The 22,042-nt window shown below is 41.2% G+C and overlaps 1 protein-coding gene across 4 annotated transcripts in view; it reads left to right on the top strand.

Moving 5' to 3' along the window:
- The window catches only part of LOC126484114 (WD repeat-containing protein 43), a 136,956-nt gene that overhangs the window by 111,788 nt on the left and 3,126 nt on the right, over nt 1-22,042 (top strand). For all 4 annotated transcript variants that reach the window (XM_050107495.1, XM_050107496.1, XM_050107498.1 and 1 more), the window contains exon 9: nt 2,984-3,237. In XM_050107495.1, coding sequence (XP_049963452.1) covers nt 2,984-3,237 — 254 coding nt within the window. The remainder of the gene's footprint in view (nt 1-2,983; nt 3,238-22,042) is intronic.

Below are 22,042 nucleotides of genomic sequence, written 5' to 3' on the forward strand. Positions count from 1 at the left end.
AGTTAGATGATGTCAGTGACATGACTGGAGTAGGTGGCGGTGGGAGGATGTATGGGTCAGGTCTTGAATTTGGGTCTGTTGCAGAGATACGAACCACTAGGCAAGGTATTGGGAGCAGGGGACAGGAAAGGATGTTGCGTAGATTGGATGAGAGTTGGAATACCACTGTGGGATGGGTCAGAAGGATATTTCTTATTTCAGGGCAGGAGAAGAACTTATTTGTTGGTGCATTTATTTGTCTGTCTGCTGTCCATATAACAACCAGTTTTTGGGCATGTCATAGTTTATAGATGATGTAACAATGTTTCATTTAACATAAGTTAGTGCACACATTGATATAAATAGTGAAGGTCAGAAATTATCATTTTTTTGTTGCAAAAAACAAAGTTATGCTATATATACTGTTTTACAGAGAGATTTAAAACTTGAAATATAAATGCGTACATTGATATAGTGTGTGTGCATCAGAAATTATTTTTGTGTTACTAAAACAAACTTGGGCTGTATATAGTGTTTTAAAAAGGGAGACGACTTGAAATCTTATACTGAATAACAGCTTTTCTCTATTAATAAATGCTCAAGTTTATTCTTTAAAATGTTTACATTAGCTGTCTTGAGGTCAGAGGGAAGTCTGTAATAAAAGATGGTTCCTATTGTATGTGGACTACAGTCTGCACATTCCTCCCCCCCCCCCCCCCCCCCCCCCTCCTGCAATTCTGTGAAAACGTTCCTTCCCCCAGTACGGTACCTGTGTACATTACAGTTTGTAACATTATATTCTGGATTTTGTTTCACAAACTTTATTGCCTGCATACGTACACAGAGAAGATTTCTGTACAAGACTCTTTCCTATTTATCTTGGCTACAACTCTTACTGCCTTTTTTTGTAGTCTGAAGAGCCTGTCTTGTATAGACAGCTGGTGTCCCCGCCCCATATCTCAATACCATACTGAAGATGTGGATGTATCATTCCCAAGTATATTAGTTTCAAGCTATCATGCTCCAGGAAGGCTGAGACCCTTTTCAGTAGATACAAATTTGTACTGATTCTCTTTTCTTGGCAGGTGTTTGTCAGTAATTATGCCCAAAAAATTGTGTTCGTGTAGCTAAGAGCCATTGGAGGTGTAGATAGAGTTCTATTTATGTTCTGACTATAGCTAAGCATAAGCTGCAGTGTCATTGTCCTCTTTGTTTATGAGTAGCTTATTTGCAGTAAGATAATTTGACAGAAAATTATAATAGATTTCACTACTGTTTGTAGTAGTTCGCATATCATGGGCTGATTTGACAAAAGATGTGTTATTGTGTGTTGCCAGGTTGTAACAAGAGTATTGTCGTGGATGAAATACTGCAGAATGAGAATAATTAGTAAACTGTGAATAAAATAGTACTCACTGAAGATTGACACACAAAGTAATTTTGTATGCTGCTTCAGCACTTGCATTGTGCCTTCCATTTCAGCTTTCTTAATTATACATTAACCATCTGCGTAAAAAGTTACTCACAATATGAACATGCATTCGACCTTGGAACACAAAATTTTAATTTAAAACCACCTCTGAAAATATATCTGTATGTATCTTTGTTGATATTTAGTTCAGGGTGTTTCTTGCAAACGACATACATTTTGCATGCATTCATATCTGAACTTAAAATACTTTCATGCCTAAGTGGCGGCTGTGTTGCTGTGGGAACAATTCAGTGTGTTTCCTCATAAGTACGTCATGATCTGGGATTCTGTGAGGTTTGTTGGAATGCTTTCCTCTTTTGTCTTTGAGGGATGAATTTCTCTTTAATTTGTTGATCAAAATTTGCACCGTGCAAGGTGTATTATGCAAAACACTACATAGTGTCATTTGACAAATGCGTACATTACCAGTGTCTAAAGACAATTAATATGTGTATAAGCCAAACATTGTCTGCTTATCATTATGTGGTGTTTGAAATCTCTGATAGTTGCTTGTTATTATTTGATGAGAAATCTCCACATGAAAACTCACAGTGGCGAATAATTTCCTGGAAAAAAACAAAACTCCATTCCTAATATTTTTAACATCTACCACAAAAGTTCAGTATTTAGGTTTACATGTGAATAAAAGTCATATGGAAAATACAAATTATGTTCAAAACATTGCAGTTTCAACTAAATTTTACACTTATGTTCTAGAACCTTGCAAGTATTTAACATATACAACTTTTTATACACGAGTTATGAGAAACTTTTCTTTCTTCTCATTAAGAGCTTCAGTTCCAATGTTATTCCACTTATCCTGTTAGTTGGCAGTTTTTCAAGAACAAGAACAAGACCATTCCTCCTCAGTAAACAAGGTCATCTGCCATCAGACAGTGTCTAGAGTTCATTGTCCTCCCACTCACAAGTATTAACTTGTTTACTTCCTGTATAGACGTTTCTTCCTGTATAGAAGTTTCTTTCCACACCATTTGTTAAAACATTCAATGTGTCACTTGTGATGCCTTCACTTAATGCTGTTTGCAACAACAAAGAATTTGGGACTTCACAGTGGTAGCAAAAATAATGAGATGGAAACAATTTAACCGGCAGGTGCAGGCCGTAAGCTGCTAAGTTATTTAAACTATAACTCATTTTTGTCAAAAAATGTTGGTTACAACATTGTTCGGGTGATCTGTTCGGTTTTTGTATGGGTCCCCTAGGCGAATAAGAAGCAATGAAGCTTTCTCAAGTTCCATTTGTTAATTTTTCATCTGGAAACCGAGGAAAAAAATATCTGAATCGTAGATTTTACTGATTAGGGAACCACCAACTAGTTAACAGGCATTACTGTGTTTAGTTTCAAAAGGTGGTTAAAATTTTTGTATAAATTCCTTTTTTTAACGTAAATTTGTATTCATGATAAAGATTTATTCAATATTTTGAGGAGCATAACATAAGTAGCACATACCAGTATGGAATACTGCCAGCAATGATTCATTACCATATTGTGATTCATTTTTGCATAAACAGGAGCCAGTTGGCAGCAAAATGGTTAAAAGCAGTGGTGTCTGCTCATGCCAGTCAGCTTTTGGCAAATCCAGACCTAAGTGATACACTTTCACCTGTATTGGGTCTTGTGGAAGCGCGCCTAAATGTTCTTGCGCCTCTTAGCAGGCTTCGTGGGAGGCTTGACCTGCTAATGGACCAGATTGTAGTGGAAAATGCAGCTGAAGGAGAACGAAGTGTAGCACAAGAAGAGAGCTTGCTGGTGTATCAGGATACTGGTGAGTTGGAACCTGTATTAATAGCTTGACTTTGTGGATCAGTTGTGTTATAGGCTGTTTTCAGTGCCAAGAAAGAATTTTGAGATGGAGTTAATAGAGCAGCAACTTGCTCAAAGTAGTAAGTTGTTTGACTGTTTTCTGGAAATTGTCTTTAATAGCTATTTATGTCATTTTATGCTCATAACATGTTTTTTCCTTCATGCAAGTTTATATTTTTTAAAAAAGGAAATGAAATTCAAATAATTAAAAAATCTGCTGAAATTCTCCCTTTGAGACCTACGCTGTCACTGGCTGGCATGCTGCTCCTACTGCTTTAAAGCTTATTCACAGTGATATCGTGTTTTGGAATTTGTTTCACAAAATGGGTTGCCAGTGGTGTGTAGTGCCATGTTGTTCTAATACATCTATAAAAAAATCTGGAAAGATTTGAGTTTTGCAAAGAATGTGAGGGTAAGCATAATGTGTGGTTGCAAACTCACTTATAGAGATCCAAATGAGGTAGCGATCACTGTGTGTTTATTTCCATTAGGATAATTTTGATGTAAGTAAACACTTAATGAGCACACGTTGTTACTTGCAGCATAATAGATTTCTAATGTAGTGTTCACAAGATCGACCCTAATTTGGAGCAAGTCCCCCCCACCTCCCCCCTGCCTCTCCCCCTACCCCCCGCCCAACATTCTCTTTCCTTAATCCTATTGTCCTCTTAAGTTTGCTTTATTTGTACTACAGTTATGTTAGAGTGTGAAATTCTAGATCATATGACATTTTAATATCTATTTTTATTAGCTTCGTCTTACACCTGAAGCTTTAGAAATGAATCAAAAGGATGATATTAAGAAACAGTATTTCCTGCCTGGGATAGCTTTTAGTCTGAAGAACTATTTATTAATTTTCTAATAATTCCAATCCCAAAGAAAACAGGTGTTGACAGATGTGAAAATTACTGAACTACTAGTTTAATAAGTCACAGCTGCAAAATACTAATGCGAACTCTTTACAGATGAATGGAAAAACTGGTAGAAGCCGACCTTGGGGAAGATAAGTTTGGATTCCATAGAAGTATTGGAACACGTGAGGCAATACTGACCCTACGACTTATCTTAGAAGATAGATTAAGGAAAGGCAAACCTATCTTCCTAGCATTTGTAGACTTGGAGAAGGCTTTTGACAATGTTGACTGGAATATTCTCTTTCAAATTCTAATGTTGGCAGGGGTAAAATAGAGGGGAGCGAAAGGCTATTTACAATTTGTACAGAAACCAGATGGCAGTTATAAGAGTTGAGGGACATGAAAGGGAAGCAGTGGTTGGGAAGGGAGTGAGACAGGGTTGTAGCCTGTCCCCGATGTTATTCAATCTGTATATTGAGCAAGCAGTAAAGGAAACAAAAGAAAAATTCGGAGTAGGTATTAAAATCCATGGAGAAGAAATAAAAACTTTGAGGTTCGCCAATGACATTGTAATTCTGTCAGAGACAGCAAAGGACTTGGAAGAGCAGTTGAACGGAATGGACAGTGTCTCGAAAGGAGGATATAAGATGAACATCAACAAAAGCAAAATGAGGATAATGCAATGTAGTAGAGTTAACTCGGGCGATGCTGAGGGAATTAGATTAGGAAATGAGACACTTAGTATTGGAGGGCAGTGTGGAGGGTAAAAATCGCAGACGGAGACCAAGAGGTGAATACACTAAGCAGATTCAGAAGGATGTAGGTTGCAGTAGTCACTCAGAGATGAAGCAGCTTGCACAGGATAGAGTAGCATGGAGAGCTTTATCAAACCACTCTCAGGACTGAAGAAGACGAAGACGACGACGACGACGACGACGACATTATTCCTCTGAAACAAGTTATTGAACACAATAATTTGCCACTTCCAAGTTTCTCCATTGAGAGTGTTTTAAAGCTGTAAGATTTTGACGGAGAGAAAAAGTAAACATTAGCTTGGAACGCACAAGGAAATATAAGATGGCCATAAAATGAAAATTGATCCTTCTTAAGCACTTCTAAATCAGTGTTTCAGCAGCAGTTAAGTATACAGTAGAACAACAGATACTTTAAGGTTCTGCTGTTGCAGCTGGATGTTTTACAGACCTAATTTTTTGGTGGTGTAAAATAATGATACTGGAGGAATAGGAAAACTGCAAATGTGTAAAGATGTTGAAGGGAAACAAGATGATGCTCTGCAGTTCTCCACGAAAGTCACACCATCCGAAAATTTTAAAATTGAGGAAAGAGGTACGTGGAAAGCAGTAGTAGATCTAGCAACAACCACAGAGATTAACGATCAGAATTATATTCTGAATGAAAAGTTTCCGCTGTTTTTTATTGTGCAGAATTTCACAATTTGCTGTTGAAAACTTTCAGTGTGGGTCGAGCATATAATCCAGTTACAGATTCCCTCAGTGTTAAAACAGTTCTGCAGCTCATTGCTGTGTCACAGTACTCAGATCCCAGTAGCCATCCAATGCAGTTTTCATGTTTTTTATTTCATAAAAACTCTTAATTGTTTTTGAAGAACTTCTTATAATACTTCAGAATAACAATACACTAAACAATATTTTTAACATAGGAAAATAGCCTATTACCTTTAAGGAGAAAGATAAGGCTGTGAAAGGTTTTGTGGTCACTGTTTGGACTGAGGATTGAAGGAACACATTTAAAGTGTTCCTTTTTATGCCGGAAAGGGCAAACATGTTTATAGAGACATGCCAGTTAGTGAGGACAACAAATACTGAAAGAGGTGCATGAGCCAGTTTGTGTGAGATTTATTTCTAAAAGCCAACTACTACAACAACAAAAATTAATAGGTTACAACCTCTTAATCAAGGTAAACTGGGGGGGGGGGGGGGGGGGGGCAGGGGTACTGGCGATGTAATGCACAGTGTCGTGCTGAATATTACAGGGCCAGTGGGTGACTGGATGAAGATGGGGAATTCTGCAAGGAACTGAGCATATGGGCTAGAAGTCACAAGCTGTTTCATGTTGAAACACGTGGTGGAATGGGAGCTGCAGTGGATGGACCTGTCACAGGTGCTATTGACGAAATGATGCTTCGCTATGTTGGCCAGTAGATGGTAATGACCTTGGAAGTCAGTACCCAGAATGGGGTCAGTAATCTGTTGACTGTGAAGGTCCACATGAGTTTGCACTAAAGGCCTAAATTGAGTGAGCGGCTGAGTTGTTGGCGATGGTGATGTGGTGGGGGGGGGGGGGGGGGCAGGATTTAGTAGTTTGTGCTACTCGATGTTGATGAGGTAGTAGACAGAGGAAGTAGTGTCATTCAAATCCCTTGTGAATATGCACTGTGAAATGGTACAGCAACTGCTTGTGCCTACTGCAGATGGCTGATGGGGACCAGGAGCACAGAGTTCTGCAGTTGGCGGCATTCTCACCAAACCTCTGGTGATACCAGCAAGCTACGCCTAGTTTGCAGTGGTTATCAGAGGGGCAGTTAGAACTGTGCTGTTCGGGGTGCTCAGCAGCTAGCGGTGGGTGCGTGAGTTATAGTCGTGCGACGCTGGTGGTAAGTGCTCTCATTTGGACGACTTAGGCACTTCAGTATCTTAGAGGTCAGGGCTTGCACGCCTGCGGGCTAGGGGTTGGCGGGAGGGGTGGGTGAACAGCTGTCATGCTGGTAACTGCCAGCCAGAGCCTCGGGGTGATAGCCAGCATTCCATGTTGCAGCCACGGTCATGGTCACAAGGAGTTCAGGCCAAGACCATAGGGTTTGCCTAATGGTACATGGGCATGCGATCCCGGGGCAGCCTGTATGGAGGCGGGAAGGTGGATAAATCAGCAATTTGAGAGCAGCCTTCAGTGAGGATGTGAGGTTCAGCAAGGGATCGGATGTGATCCAGCAACAGGGATGTGCGCATGTCACCACACTGCTCAGATAACAAATTACATGCCAGTTGCAGCTCTGAAGATGGGAAGCTAGATGTGATGTGCTGACAACCGTCTCAATTTTTGTTGCACTGCTCTTGATAGAGCATCCTATGAAAACTGCCTCAGTAGAAACAAACCATAGGTGTGGGTCTCGCAGGTTGAAGGGGGGCAAGTGGGCAGCACTCTATCTGGGGAGAGGGTCTACAGAGTTGGCTTGCGCTGGGCATATTGCCCCTTTGTTCAGCTGAGACAAGTGGTTCTGTAGTGTGAACAGTTTTCTGAAGATCTGACACCTCCGTAGTGCTAGCGTATGGGAGGGGGGCATGTAACGGGAAGCTGTTGGTTGGAGAGTCCATCACGTGTGACCGCTGCTGGAGTGGGAATGTCTGGCAGCGACTTTGTGACTTCACACAGCAGGCTGTATGTTGTCGTATACACGGTGGTGCTGGCAGACAATATTGTGAAGAATGGGGTAAGTGGGATGCGTATGGTGTGACCCAAGCATCTCTGCTGCGGAAAGAAAGTCCAGTACGCTGCTTGGTTAAACTGTGACTTAATTGAGTGCACGGAACTGTAACATGTTATAGTGTGTACCACCTGATTAGTACGCATTGAGGATGGGTGGGGAGTGGTGCTGTCAGCTGCAGACCAGGGTGCAGGGGGCCGTGGTAGTGTGCACAGAGGGAGGACACGTGTGGAGGGGTGTGGGAGGGGAGTGGTGGTGCACACAGAGGGTGGGGGGAGTTGTGTGATGTGGGGAAGGCAAGCGGTTAGTGTCTATGAGAGAGGTGTGTCCAGTTGACCTAACAGAAAATGTCTTCACAACTGTGAATTGGAGTAATAAAAAAGAAAACAAAAATGTTTTGATAATGAGACTTGGTGCTTTGGTTTAGAGGTGGTCATCAGTGAAGGAACAGATTGAAAGGTTCCCTTCTGTGCTCAGAGGGCAAATGTGTTCATACACACACACCAGTTAGTAAGGGCAACAATAAATGAGGTATACTGAAAGATGTACGTGAGCTGATTTGTGAGATATTTATTCTGCAACAAAATGTAATAACACTCATGGCGGAGCCCCTGGAAAGGGGCTAACTGTTACACAGTTTGCACTATTTCCGTTCAAAGTCGTCTGACGGTGCAAGAAAACAAGCGTCGAGAAGGGGGACATTAACACAGGGTAACACAGGGTTTCACTGGAATGATGTCCGTGTGTAAGTCTTGTGTATTCATGGAAAAAGGGGGGTAAGTTTGAGTGAGACGGACTCAGCTGGCGGTCAAGGGGGCCAGCAGGATCAGGGAGAAAATTCGTTTCAGTGGCGTGCTTCAGTGGCATGATTGGTAGTGAAGTGTTGCCAAAACGGTCAGGATTGAAATAGTTGTAAACCTGCCTGGTACTTCTGGTGCTCACTGACCTTCACCGCACTGAAGTAGTGTACAGTGTCAGACTTTATGTAACCGAAGTTAACAAAAGTGCCTTGAGGAAATTCGACTTGGGAAGGCGGTGCGGAAGACACAGTTGCACTCCTCTTGCTAATCAGACCGTGAAGAAAACACGGGAACTAGACATGGCTGCAAAATCCTGCCGCTAAGGCAAACTCCGGCGAGGTGTGGCAGCTAACAAAGTGAGCCACGTGGCAATGTGCTGGAGAAGCTGCTGAGTGCACGGCCAGGAGATATTGCCTTGGAGGTGGGAGCGGAGATGGCCGAGCGACGGCTCGACATGCTTGTCCACTGAAAAGTCTACCTCTGGTGGAGTGACATGGTGGTACCTGGAACGGCAGGAGCTTCGCTGGTCGATAGTTTTCGGTCAACGCAGCATGTCGTCTGCTGCTACAAGTGGAGGCGAATGAAAGAAGTTGCCTACCACAGGATGCCGAGCTGTGGTCATCAATGCTCCCTCATTAAAAATTAAAATTTCCTAGTACATAAATCTTACAACTCAAAATTGAATTTTAAATCTCTGCTGTTGCATCCGGCCTGAAGAACATTGCTCCCCAGCACCCACTATAGTGGAGTGTTACTTGGTGTGTGCGGGTTAAGTTTGGTTATGATGTGTTCCACTCCATGGACGATGTGTCACCTGGTTGATATATGTGTGTGCCAACTTTCACAGTTAAAACATTTTTGTGGTCATCAGTTCTGAATTTCATTGCTGTAGTAGACTTGCTGTGTGACTTCTTCCTTCTTCAGCTTTTGCAGTTTTTTTTTTTTTTTTTTTTTTTTTTTTTTTTTTTTTTTTTTTTTTTTTTTTTTTTTGGGGGGGGGGGGGGTGTTTGCTGAAAGAGAGCTCTCATCTATTCAAGCTATTAAATGATGTAAACCGTTCCATGACAACTCCTCTGTATTGTAAGTGCAGTGTCTTGTCTATACAATTGCGGGTGACACTGATGGCTCGTAATATGCAGCTTAAAGTAGATAGTGATGTGTACTGACATTAGATACTCAAATGACAGTTCTTTTGTATTTTTCATTTGTTCAGGTATTTACATTCTTGCCCATGCCCTTTGTTCCATGATTTCATAGGTACTTCCAAGCTGCAATGCCAAAGCATAAGCAGGCCTCTGCAGCAGGTGGAGATATGCATTCGCCGTCATGCCATGTCAGTTTGCAGAGGTGACTTTTGCACCCATCTGCACATACATCAAACCAGGGTGCTCACAGCAGCATGTTCAACCCATATCAACTAACTAAACTGCATTTTCTGTTTTCATGAGCATCTTTTGTTGGCCTAAGTGGTTAGAAGTGGGACATATTATTCATTAGAATTGTCATGTTATCACCACATGGGACCTTGGAAAATATTAAAAGAACCTATAAGCCACATTACATTATGAACAGAATAGAGGGCAAGTTTCAGACCAAATTGTGGATCCCCCTCATTACCAAACTTCAGAAGCAAAGCATGATATTCATATATCACATGAACCTCACCCTGTTGGGGTCTGTTTGACAAAGGAGGAAATGTCATAGGTCAGTTCCTAATCTGGAGGCAAATAACAGAGACTTATTTTCCCTTCTCAGTGACTGGAAGGAGCAATTCCTTGGCCAGGTGGTTGGTTTCACTTGCTGTGATGTGAATTCCCTTTGCTACACCCATCCTTACTCCCTTTGGTGCACAACCCCATGTCTCAACAGCATGCTCAATATTTGAAGAGACACCACTTTGTGATACTGCAGGCATTATGCTGACTTCCTTGTGTGGTGCATCTGCAGGTTTGTTGCCCTTCATTCCCACATACCTATGATGTTGTTGGCTCATCGTCATCGACTTCAATCTGAAGACCAGTTCGCTGCAGCTCTCCATGCTGCTCTATCCTGTGCAACCCCTCTCCATCTGCAAATAACTTCTGCAGCCTGTGTACATGTGCACCTGCTTACTGTATTCAGCTCTTGGTCTCCCTTGTGCCATTTTTACTGCTCCACACTTGCGTACGATACTGAATTGGTAATCCCTTAGCCCACAAAAACTCCCATCTTTAAATGTTAGTGATCAGTCATGTGCCAAGCATTTTGCACACACTCAACAAGAAATCTGAAATGTACCTAATATGTGTAAATTAGTGCATTTTTTGTTATTTTATAGTAAAACCCTCATATTTTACCATTTAATATGTTCTTTTTCAGTATGAAACAAACAATTTACCTATATTGTTGGTAATGATCTTAGGACAGTTAAAATTGCCAGCCTTCTAAGACACTTACATAAAAACAAAACAAAGAAGTGTTTCTTATTATGTAACTTTTGTGACTTAATCTTAGTCATGTAGCTGAACTTTGCACATACTACGTAAATCATTTTATAACTTGCTGTAGAGGATGAAACAGATTTTGTTTTGTCCTCCAATGCACAATTTGTGATCATGTTAGTTCCAGGGCCAGTGTTTTCAGGTATGGTCTCCTAGTAATAATCACATTTGAATTTTCTTCAGTAACATTTAAAATCTGGAAAAAAACTCAAATGTCACCTACATGCTACTCGAGCCACAGAATATTCTTTCATACAATCCACCAAATCGACAACTCCTTTTGTCTGATTGTAATATGTAATGATTTTGGGGCTTTGTGTGCCCCTGGTGGTAGGATCATTTTGATCATTGTCACAGTGTGTACTAATCACAGGCATGGCTCTTTCCCTTTTTATTCTTTGGTATATAGGAAACCACACGCTTGATGAAATGAAAACCAAAGATACTACTGGGTTTTGGTCTTATTTTAGTATCTAGGACCAATGAAGGGATTTCTTTTTTATTCTTCCTAAAAGGACCAACGAAAGTTGTTCATGTGTTCAACAATGTGTCAGCCAATGGAATTAAGTGATACAGATGGCCGTACCGGAGGTGCAACCACAACGGAGGGGTATCTGTTGAGAGGCCAGACAAACGTGTGGTTGCTGAAGAGGGGCAGCAGCCTTTTCAGTAGTTGCAGGGGCAACAGTCGGGATGATTGACTGATCTGGCCTTGTAACATCAACCAAAACGGCCTTGCTGTGCTGGTACTGTGAACGGCTGAAAGCAAGGGGAAACTACAGCTGTAATTTTTCCCGAGGGCATGCAGCTTTACTGTATGGTTAAGCTAAAATATTCCGGAGGTAAAATAGTCCCCCATTCGGATCTCTGGACAGGGACTACTCAAGAGGACATCGTTATCAGAAGAAAGAAAACTGGTGTTCTGCAGATCGGAGCGTGGAATGTCAGATCCCTTAATCGGGCAGGTAGGTTAGAAAACTTAAAAAGGGAAATGGATAGGTTAAAGTTAGATATAGTGGGAATTAGTGAATTTCGGTGGTAGGAGGAACAAAACTTTTGGTCAGGTGAATACAGGGTTATAAATACAAAATCAAATAGGGGTAATGCAGGAGTAGGTTTAATAATGAATAAAGAAATAGGACTGCAGGTAAGCTACTACAAACAGCATAGTGAACGCATTATTGTGGCCAAGATAGACACGAAGCCCACACCTACTACAGTAGTACAAGTTTATATGCCGATTAGCTCTGCAGATGATGAAGAAATTGATGAAATGTATGATGAATAAAAGAAATTATTCAGCTAGTGAAGGGAGACGGAAATTTAATCATCATGGGTGACTGGAATTAGAGAGTAGGAAACATAGTAGGTGATTATGGATTGGGGGATAGAAATGAAAGAGGAAGCCGTCTGGTAGAATTTTGCACAGAGCATAACTTAACCATAGCTAATACTTGGTTCAAGAATCGTAAAAGAAGGTTGTACAAATGGAAGAATCCTGTAAATACTAGGAGGTATCAGATAGATTATATAATGGTTAGGCAGAGATTTAGGAACCAGGTATTAAATTGTAAGACATTTCCAGGGGCAAGTGTGGACTCTGACCACAATCTATTGGTTATGAACTGTAGATTAAAACTGAAGAAACTGCAAAAAGGTGGGAATTTAAGGAGATGGGACCTGGACAAACTGATTAAACCAGAAGTTGTACAGAGTTTCAGGGAGAGCATAAGTGAACAATTGTCACAAATGGGGGAAAGAAATACAGTAGAAGAAGAATGGGTAGCTCTGAGGGATGAAGTAATCAGGGCAGCAGAGGATCAAGTAGGTAAAAAGACGAGGGCTAGTAGAAATCCTTGAGTAACAGAAGAAATATTGAATTTAATTGATGAAAGGAGAATATACAAAAATGCAGTAAATGAAGCAGGCAAAAAGGAATACAAACGTCTCAAAAATGAGATCGACAGGAAGTGCAAAATGGCTAAGCAGGGATGGCTAGAGGATAAATGTAAGGATGTAGAGGCTTATCTCACTAGGGATAAGATAGATACTGCCTACAGGAAAATTAAAGAGACCTTTGGAGAAAAGAGAACCACTTGTATGAATATGAAGAGCTCAGATGGAAACCCAGTTCTAAGCAAAGAAGGGAAAGCAGAAAGGTGGAAGGAGTATATAGAGGGTCTATACAAGGGCGACGTACTTGAGGACAATATTCTGGAAATGGAAGAGAATGTAGATGAAGATGAGTTGGGAGATATGATATTGCGTGAAGAGTTTGACAGAGCACTGAAAGACCGGAGTCGAAACAAGGCCCTGGGAGTAGACAACATTCCATTGGAACTATTGACAGCCTTGGGAGGGCCAGTCCTGATAAAACTCTACCATCTGGTGAGCAAGATGTATGAGACAGGCGAAATTACTTCAGACTTCAAGAAGAATATAATAATTCCAATCCCAAAGAAAGCAGGCGTTGACAGATGTGAAAATTACCGAACTATCAGTTTAAAAAGCCACAGCTGCAAAATACTAACACGAATTCTTTACAGACGAATGGAAAAACTAGTAGAAGCCGACCTTGGGGAAGATCAGTTTGGATTCCGTAAAAATATTGGAACAATTGAGGCAATATTGACCTTACGACTTATCTTAGAAGAAAGATTAACTAAAGTCAAACCTACGTTTCTAGCATTTGTAGACTTAGAGAAAACTTTCGACAGTGTTGACTGGAATACTGTCTTTCAAATTCTAAAGGTGGCAGGGGTAAAATACAGGGAGCGAAAGGCTATTTACAATTTGTACAGAAACCAGATGGCAGTTATGAGAGTCTAGGGGAATGAAAGGGAAGCAGTGATTGGGAAGGAAGTGAGACAGGGTTGTAGCCTATCTCCAATGTTATTCAATCTGTATATTGAGCAAGCAGTAAAGGAAACAAAAGAAAAATTCGGAGTAGGTATTAAAATCCATGGAGAAGAAACAAGTGTTGAGGTTCGCCAATGACCTTGTAATTCTGTCAGAGACAGCAAAGGACTTGGAAGAGCAGTTGAACGAAATGGACAGTGTCTCGAAAGGAGGATATAAGATGAACATCAGCAAAAGCAAAACGAGGATAATGGAATGTAGTCGAATTAAGTCGGGTGATGCTGAGGGAATTAGGTTGACACACTTGAAGTAGTAAAGGAGTTTTGCTATTTGGGGAGCAAAAAACTGATGATGGTCGAAGTAGAGAGGATATAAAATGTAGACTGGCAATGGCAAGGAAAGCGTTTCTGAAGAAGAGAAATTTGTTAACATCGAGTATAGATTTAAGTGTCAGGAAGTCGTTTCTGAAAGTATTTGTATGGAGTGTAGCCATGTTTGGAAGTGAAACATGGGCGATAAATAGTTTGGACAAGAAGAGAACAGAAGCTTTCGAAATGTGGTGCTACAGAAGAATGCTGAAGATTAGATGGGTAGATCACATAACTGAGGAGGAGGAGGTATTGATTAGAATTGGGGAGAAGAGGAGTTTGTGGCACAACGTGACAAGAAGAAGGGACCGGTTGGTAGGACATGTTCTGAGGCATCAAGGGATCACAGGTTTAGCATTGGAGGGCAGTGTGGAGGGTAAAAATCTTAGAGGGAGACCGAGAGATGAATACACTAAGCAGATTTAGAAGGATGTAGGTTGCAGTAAGTACTGGGAGATGATGAAGCTTGCACAGGATAGAGTAGCATGGAGAGCTGCATCAAACCAGTCTCAGGACTGAAGACCACACAACAACATGGAATTAAGGTGAAATAATTATCAGCCGTCATATTTCTACATCCGTAAAAGGTATCTTGTGATAAACAATTAAAGACAGTAGATGCGGTGTTATCAAATTTATATCGACCATTTGGTTGGTTGCGTGGGTAATTTTCAACATTACTTCTGTAAAAAGAATTTGAATCATATAAAGCATACACCCTGATTCTGTACTTTTTTTACTGGTTTACTGGTTTATTTGTCGTGTACATATGGAATTTACAATGAACTTGAAATGCTTTCAAAATTTCATTGATCATTACATTTTCTTCAACGTGATAATTTGATCAATACTTTGCGAGAAAAGAATCAAATCTTGTATGAATCGGGTTGAGATTGTTATACTTAGAACTTTCTGAGCAGATTTGAATATTGTCAAACCTTATACTTCTAATCAAAATATCATCAGCATTGCAGTCCTCCCACATTTCCTGCACATTCAAATGAGACATTTTTGTACCAGTCGAGCACAAAATGCCAATAAACACTTTTCAGTTCTATATCAGTCTTCTTACGGCATATCTCTATCTCTCTCTCTCTCTCTCTCTCTCTCTCTCTCTCTCTCTCTCTCTCTCTCTCTCTCTCTCCCACTCTCTCTCTCTCTCTCTCTCTCTCTCTCTCTCTCTCTCTGTCTCTGGAATATTGATCCATACAAATATTCATATATGTAACTACATCAGTCAGCATTTCGTCACTGACAAAAAGTGGAAAACAGTCCACATTATCTTAGACATTTTTTACAGCTTTTGCCCTTTAACAACAATAATATTGTCCTCACATTGGAACAACATGGATTGTAACTCCATTTCGTTTGTTTCTCTTTCCCTAAGTAAAATAACTGACCTGTTTGGGTGGAAGACATCACCTTCATCATCTTCTGATGACTGGTCTGTCTCTGTATGGTGCTCACTGTGTTCACTGTCTTAGGTCACTTTCAGTATTATCGACTGTAACAAGATGCAGTGCAGGGTGTCCAGTCTCCTAGCAAACAGGGAAACCTCAAATTTTTTTGTTCTGGAAAACTCAGGGAAAACTTTGCGTTTTGCCTAAAACTCTGAAAAAGATATCTCATTTGATTTTGGGCTGAGGCATTTCTTTGCCTTCTGTTTGGCTTGATGCAGTACTGTGCTCACTGTCCACCCTCAACCAGACAAGCTGTGTGGAGGTTTGTTGTTGTTGACGTAGAATGTCTTGCACACCTGTCACTGCTTCTTGGCTGTGCTACTCTCGTTGTTGTTTTTGTGATTTTGTGCGTTTTTGAGACAATGTGACCAGCAAGGATTTGTGATATATTTGGTGTGCTTTACAGTTACATATGTTCAGATGTACTGCATTGTTTGCTAACACAATGTTATCACAGACATGCGATTTCTGGTGGAATTCATGATCCATTCGAATCCATTTATTTTGAACAGGGGATATGAAGGTGTGATACGTTGGCATACAGTAAATTTTTTTGAATATATGCTGAAAAATTACTGTTGCACACGCCAACAGCTGTTGATCTCATTGTGTTGTGTGTGAATGAAATTCATTTTAGATCTTCAGTTGTAAGCATAAAATGGTGTAACAGTCAGTCATTGGGTTTTGGCATGCAGTAGTTTTAGTTCACATGGAGCTAAAGCCTGCAGTGCAATGAAGTTGGCCAGAGGGTGAGTGGGGACTGTGGAATAGGTGCCTGGAGGGGGTGAGGGGGGCGGCGACGAGGTGACTCTTTGCACCATTTCTGACCATAGTGATCAATAATTCTGATGCTGCTGTGGGTCTTAGTCAACAGAAACTACTTTCAGTTACACACATACAAGAAAGATTTTATTGCCTCACTTTGGACGCACTCGGGGAGAGATGTAGGTGAGGGCATGTCTTGAAAGTTGCTCATGACAAAGTGCAGGTTGCAAAATTTTCTAGTGGTTTCACATCTTTGTGAACTCTTTGCCACATCTCCCTGTATTGTTTAGGTGTGATAATGTCTAATACACATTTCCTTAGGGCTTACTCAACAAACTGGAAATGTGCATTCAACCCTCCATGGACTGAAGATCCAGAATTTTGGTGGATTGCCGAGTGCACATCTGAAAAAAATTAGTGTTTGGTTTACGCTCTCTGAAACCGACTAGTCACTCAGTGATATAGGCAAGCAGGTGTTGTTCAGTTGTGCAACGGAAAGAAGCATGCTGGGCTCAAGGCTACTAGGAAGGTTACAGTGTCTATTATATCCATGCTAATCGCCACAAATAGCAATAGCTCCAGTGCTACTGCATCAGACATAGCCCCTGTGGTGTGGTCTGCCACTTATGGACACACTCAGCTGATCGTCAACTGCGACAATGAAAAGGTCAATCTTTATGATACTCTCGATTTGGTAGGTGCACTAGAAAACAAAATTATCAGTTCTCGTGAATAAAATGGGATTTCTAATTACCCTCTGTGTATTTTTAGTCTGCAGCAGCACAGGCAGGGAGTGCACCGTGCAGTTGGGGTGCATCCATGTAACCAAGTGTTACCCGAGGTAGACGCATCAAGCACTTACTGTAAGAACTTCTGGACAATGGCCGATGATGCTGGGTTATGTGCAGAGGGACGCCATGATGATGCAGAGGGATGCCATGATGAAGTCAGAGACCCATTTTTATCTGTTGGCTGCTGTGAGACACCAATTTTCTCTGGACATTGGCAGCTTACCAGATGAGTTAACAAACACTAACAGTGCCCCAAAATGCAGCTTCAAAAGTCAAAAGTAAATTATGGCATTGTGTTAGGACTGGAGCCATTTTTCACAAAAAACTTACAGGAGGTTGTTACTTTCTCTAATGTGACAGATTGAGGTTGATCGTATTGTACATTTTTGGAATAGTGTGTTGGGCCAGGTTTCAAGCAGTTTCATCATTTCAGTGTTTTTGAGAAAAAATGCTGCAAAAGATTTAGTTGAACAATTTGAGGCAGGTGCATCCAAATTTGAAGTGGCAAGTTGTTAATGTGTTGAGACTGATGACCACAGATGTTTAAGTCCCATAGTGCTCAGAGCCATTGTTAATGTGTCCATGGATGGCCTTAATAGTGGTCGGTATTCCTAAGAGAGCTGAAAAGCTAGTTGTTAGTCAGGGGTAATTCAGAGGGTCCCATGCTTTTGGACTTTGGGACATATGGCTTACAATGCATGGTGACATCAACACAGGTTGTATGTACTAGTGTTGGTTGGAACCTTGCTCAGTTTTTGAGACTTACTGTAATCTACTTAAAAATGTTCTATCCCGCCAAGCTGATTTCAGCAATATTACTAGCACCTCTGTTTACCCATAGAAGTTTTGCGGTGTTTGGTTAATGGAAAATAAAATGGTCCCAAATATTAACAGCTACCTAAAAATGTGTAAAGGAAGTAGACAGATTAAAGAAGGAAAAGAAGTACGTAAAACCAGAACATAAGGTCGCTACTGGAATACCTAAGAGCTACAGCTACCAGGTTGTGTATTAGCCTTTGGGAGCAAGATGCTGAGAGTTCATCTTGCCTTTCTTGAGACTATGGCTGCCCAGGTTGAGTAGTTCCTGACTAAATTTCAGTCAGATGCTCCCATATTCCTTTCCTCCATAATTCTTTCCAGTCTGTAGTCAGAGCATTAATGAGAGAATTTTTCCATCCACAAGTTTGTAGAAACAGATCAGAATGGCAATAATATCAGTTGCGATCTCAGAAAGTGAACAAAAGTAAGAATCAAAACAGCTCTGGGTAAAGGTGGTATATCAGAGAAAGATATCTTGTGTTCTGGAATGAGTGCCATACATTTATGCAGAGTATGGTATTCAAAATTCTCTGCAAATTGCCCCTAGTTTATTTCTTTATAAAGGGTATTCCATATTCAGTCACAGAAGTGGCAGTTAATGCTGACCAAGGATGGCAGTTACGTGACACATCCCATTACCTTAAATTGCTTTGGTGGTCATGAGGCTGGCACCATTGGTCATGAGTTGCAAAGTCTATTAGAGATTTCCAAAGTTGTTTAGACATTGTGTCAGTAAAGGAAATCCTCGAATACTTTGCTGGAGATCATGTTCACATCAATCTCTTTGGGTGATGATCGTTGGGGGTCAAGACTGGACATCAAAATGAGATTTATCAAGGTTGCTTCCAGTCTGTTCCGTGGCGATGCCAGCCTTGAAAGAACTTGTTGTGACAACTCCATTCTGGTCAAAAATGTGACTGCAGCCTTCCACGTAGCTGTTTGTGTTGTTGCTGATGTGTTCAAGGTTGCTGTGGGTGTTGATTGTAACTATCACAAAGCAGTTAATACATAGTTTCTGAAATGCACGTGGTGAGTACAGTGAAACAGTAGCAGGGAAAAGGACAGCTGAGAAGTCCTCATAAGGAAATGAGAGGAAGGAGAAGGTGAGTAGAGAAAAGCTAACAACACTACAAACTATAAAACTGGAGCTCGTGGAAAGTGATGAAAAACAGGTTTCTCAGATTGAAAATGTAGGTCTAACACTAAAAACTACCTGCTTGTGATTTCTCTTAATGTCTGCATATGGGTCTTTATTGGACTAGTCCATCAAATGGTATTTAGATTTTATTCTTAAATCTCTACATAAAAACTGTTTTTTACTGAAGTAAGTAATGCTCTTCGTTTTTATATCTGCGTGCTCCCAACAGCCAGTTGTTTCTAATTTAAAAGTATATTAATAATGTTTTACTTCTTTTCTGACCTATGCTCATTCTGCACTGTCCAGTCAAATTAATGGACCCCTGTCAAAAGCCTGAATATGATCCCCAAGAGTAAATGCATACTTGTGTTGATCCATTGTGCCATCCAGAATGACTGAGATCACCCAGGGAAAGCAAAAAAAAAACATTCCCCCCCGACCGTAACACATGCTCCTTGCTTTCAGACGTTTCACACCATATACACCAACAGCCATCTATCCATTAAACATAAAATAGATTCATCTGAAAAAGCCACATATTGCCACTAATTGGATGCCCAGTTGCTGTATTGGCCTGAAAATTCAATCCTCCATCACCAGCGAACAGCAGTCAGTACAGGTGCATGAACTATTTTGGTGACTACTGTGGAGGCCCATACGCAGCAGCTTCTGCTGCACGGTCATTAAGTAGACTGTGTTGGTAGCCACTTGATTCATCTGGGCAGTCAGTTGCTCCACCGTTGCAAGTCTCTCTGTCAGTATACGTTCCCAGAGCTGTTGTTGACATCTGTCATCTATGGTCCATGATGCACCACTGTTGTCTCAACGCTGATTTTGCATAACACCATTTTGCCTTGCATGGTATGTTTTAACCACAGTGACGCGTGAACAGTCTACAAACTCAGCTATATCGGAAATGCATTCTCCCTTGGCTTGAAAGCCAATTATCAGGCACTTTTGGAAGTCGGATAAACGGCACTGTTTCCGCATTATGACAATGACTGCACTGTTTCCTGTGTCTCCCAATATGCGTTATGTACCGTCCACTGCAAGGGCTACCACCTGCCATCTGAATGGTTGTTGCATGTTGATGTCGGGCGTAGGCGGTGAACACATTAATATGACTGAACAGTGTAATCTTCCTGTGTGTGTGTGTGTGTGTGTGTGTGTGTGTGTGTGTGTGTGTGTGTGTGTGTGAATTACATTTTACACTTAATTGTGTTGTTATATCCTGTTACATTTCTTTCTTGCTTAAAATAAATCGTGGTCATTTTATTTAAGCAGAAGGCCTTTCTGCCCAGAAGCTACGGCAGTCTTTTTGCTGTGGCTGTCTGTTATTCAACATCTCCTCTATTTGATCAGTACCACTCTTTACTTCAGCTATCGTGAGTTGCTTTTCTGCCCAAATAGCAAAACTGCACTCTACTTTTAGCGAGAGTCAATAGCTAATCACCTGCTGCTTCACTCGCATATGCTGTATGACCCGCAGAGACTTTTTTTAATCAAATTTTTATATTGTTCACAAACTGCAACACCTTCTAAGCTTTTTTATTCTAATTAAGGCCATATAAGAATGGCCTTTTCTGACTGTACTCATGACCAAAAAGTGATTCTGGTAGCTGGAGTCCAAAGTTTTTGTTAATCGTGCTTTGGGCATTCTTGTGGAGATATTTCCATAGCAGCTTCCATCCTCTAACAAATATTACCTTATATCTAACCAAGAAGTGAAACACCAATTTTCACAAATTCAGCTTCAAATATTTTTAATGAATTTCTAGAACCACTGAAACACACACATTTTTTTTTTTTTATTTCTAACCGAGAAGTAAACTATCAGTTGTCATAGATGTAGCCTTGAAAATCCTTTAGTAGTTCTTTAGTAATTATTTATTTTCCAAAAACTTTCATCCACCATTTTACGCCCTTAGTGGTTGAATTTCCAAAGATGCTGAAACGTGTATTTTTTATTTTCGGACTGAGAAACCAAATACCAGCTTTCATAGATCTAGCTTAAAAATTCCCTTATAGGAGCGGAATTTCGGACAGTCCCTTCTGAAACGGTGCCTACAGTATAAGATCCATATCCTCCCGAACATTCTAGTTTCTATCCATCGCGATTTTGGGTGGGCGATGAGTCAGTGAATCAGTCTGACCCTACTTCACACCATTAGGGGTTCGCGCGCGCGCACACCTACCTTAAACTAACAAACACGACTGCAGTCTCAGGCAAGTGAAACCACACTGCGAGAACAGCACCAGTGCGTGATGGGAGTGATCACTGGGTGGGCGTAGGGGAGGAGGCTGGGGCAGGGAGGGGGAGGGATAGTATGGTAGGGGTGGCGAACAGTGAAGTGTTGCAGGTTACACGGAGGGCAAGGGAGAGTTGAGGAGGAGGGAAGGTGGGGGGGATAGCAGAAAAGGAGAGAAGTGGGTGTGGCGGTGAAATCACTGCTGTGTTGTGCTGGAATGGGAACAGGGAAGGGACTGGGTGGGTGAGGACACTGACTAATGAAGGTTGAGGCCAGGAGGGTTACGGAAATGTGGGTTGTATTGCAGGGAAAGTTCTCACTTGCACAATTCAGAAAAGCTGGTGTTGATGGGAAGGATCCGTAGGGCACAGGCTGTGAAGCAATCATTGAAATGAAAAATGTCATGTTTGGCAGCGTGCTTAGCAACAGGGTGGTCCTCTTGTTTCTCGGCCATAGTTCATCAGTGGCCATTCATGCGGACAGACAGCTTGTTGGTTGTCATGCCTACATAGAATGCAGCTTAGCTTGTAGATCACATGATTGGTTTCACAGTGTGTCACACACATCTGCCTTTTCATGGGATAGGTGATGTTTGTGACCGGACTGGAGTAGGTGGTGGTGGTGGTGGTGGTGGTGGTGGTGGTGGGTGGTGGTGGTGGTAGGTTGTATGGGACATGTCTTGCATCTTGGTCTATTACAGGGGTATGAGCCATGAGGTAAG

Source organism: Schistocerca serialis, chromosome 6 (genome assembly GCF_023864345.2).
Source record: "Schistocerca serialis cubense isolate TAMUIC-IGC-003099 chromosome 6, iqSchSeri2.2, whole genome shotgun sequence".
NCBI lineage: Eukaryota > Metazoa > Arthropoda > Insecta > Orthoptera > Acrididae > Schistocerca > Schistocerca serialis.